At 33.6% G+C, this 1,445-nt stretch overlaps 1 protein-coding gene across 1 annotated transcript in view; it reads left to right on the forward strand.

Annotated features, from left to right (window-relative positions):
• The window catches only part of EAH_00055130 (hypothetical protein, conserved), a gene marked incomplete at both ends in the record, with an annotated part of 3,268 nt that extends 2,062 nt beyond the window's left edge, over positions 1-1,206 (forward strand). Inside the window, 3 exons of the mRNA XM_013397705.1 lie at positions 6-109; positions 333-596; positions 1,081-1,206. Coding sequence (XP_013253159.1) covers positions 6-109; positions 333-596; positions 1,081-1,206 — 494 coding nt within the window. The remainder of the gene's footprint in view (positions 1-5; positions 110-332; positions 597-1,080) is intronic.
• Positions 1,207-1,445: the final 239 nt, after the last annotated feature.

Consider the following 1,445-nt stretch of genomic DNA (forward strand, 5'->3'; position numbering starts at 1 on the left):
ACAAGTTGAGCTCGACCCCCAGCAGCAGCAGCAGCAGCAGCAGCAGCAGGAAACAAAGAAGGTCAAAGCTAAGGAGTGGAAAGCAAAAGCAGCAGCAGCCATAACCAAAGTAAGTTCCTGTTGGGGTGTATATGCAGCTAATGCATACAATTTGAAGTGTATATATACACCTGAGAGTTTGCTGTTCGTAAATATATATATATATATCTTTGTTTGTTCTTTTGCTTGGTGAATCTTTAAAAGGTATTTCTGCATGCATGCAGCATTAATTGCAGCAGAAAGAGGCAGCAAAAGCAGCAGAACTCTGTTTGTGTTTTGGGGTGTATATGCAGGTAGCCATCATACGTGAAAAGCGAGAGAAAACAGACAACAACAAAGACACTCAAAACTCTCCTCGTCGTTCTTTAGGGTTTTGTTTTATCGATATTTGTACACACTTCCCCCAGACGCTGCAGCTGCTGCATGCAATACGCGACAGCAAAGGCTTCTTCACCAAACCCAGTGAAGTCCTGCAGCAGCAGCAGCAGCAGCAGCAGCAGCAGAGACGGCCGATTGTGCAGTTTGCGCTAGAAGACGCTCGGAAGGTTAAAATCAGGGTGCGGCTGCTGTTGCTGCTGCTTCTGCTGCTGCTGTTTCTGCTGCTGCTGCTGTTGCTGCTGCTTCTGTTCTTGTTGCTTTTGCCTTATTTGTTTGTGTTGGTGATGCTGTTCTTCGTTTCAGAAGAAAGCCCTAAGAGTGGATGCATGCACCTCGTGCTTTTGCTTTTGCTGCTGCTGCTGCATGCATTTGGTGTTAGGCGCCGATATACATAAATATTCTATATATTTTATTTTATATATATTCATGTATAAGTATATATATAATATCTGTATGTATATATATATATATATGTACATATATATATATATAGATAATTATGTATATACATATTATTAAATTCATTATATTATTATAGAATAAGAATAATAACAGTAATAATAATAATAATAAACTCATTATTATTATAAATATGTTTTTTGCTTATCTTTGGAGGTGTATGGTAGCATATATTATAATATCTTTTTTTTTGTTTTTGTTTAGGAAGAGAGAATTGCTGCATTTGCTGCACTTTTAAAAGGAAAAGAGACAAAAGAAAGGACGGAAGGAGGCGATAAACAGAAAAAAACGCTTAAAAAGAAAACATACAGCAGAGGTATGTCCAAATAAAATATTTTTCAAGGTGTACACTAACAACAAAAACAAAAACAGTAAAAACAAACAAACAATAATATTAATACTAATAATATTAATAATATTAATAATATTAATAATGATAATATTAATAATATTAATAATAATAATAATAATAATTAATAGTAACGGTTAACAATTACAATAAGTAATATTAATAACGAGTAGTAATTATAAATATCAATAATAAATAATATTAATAATAATTAATATTC

This window comes from Eimeria acervulina, genomic scaffold, assembly GCF_000499425.1.
Source record: "Eimeria acervulina Houghton genomic scaffold, Eah_scaff1081, whole genome shotgun sequence".
In the NCBI taxonomy this organism is placed as follows: Eukaryota; Apicomplexa; class Conoidasida; order Eucoccidiorida; family Eimeriidae; genus Eimeria; species Eimeria acervulina.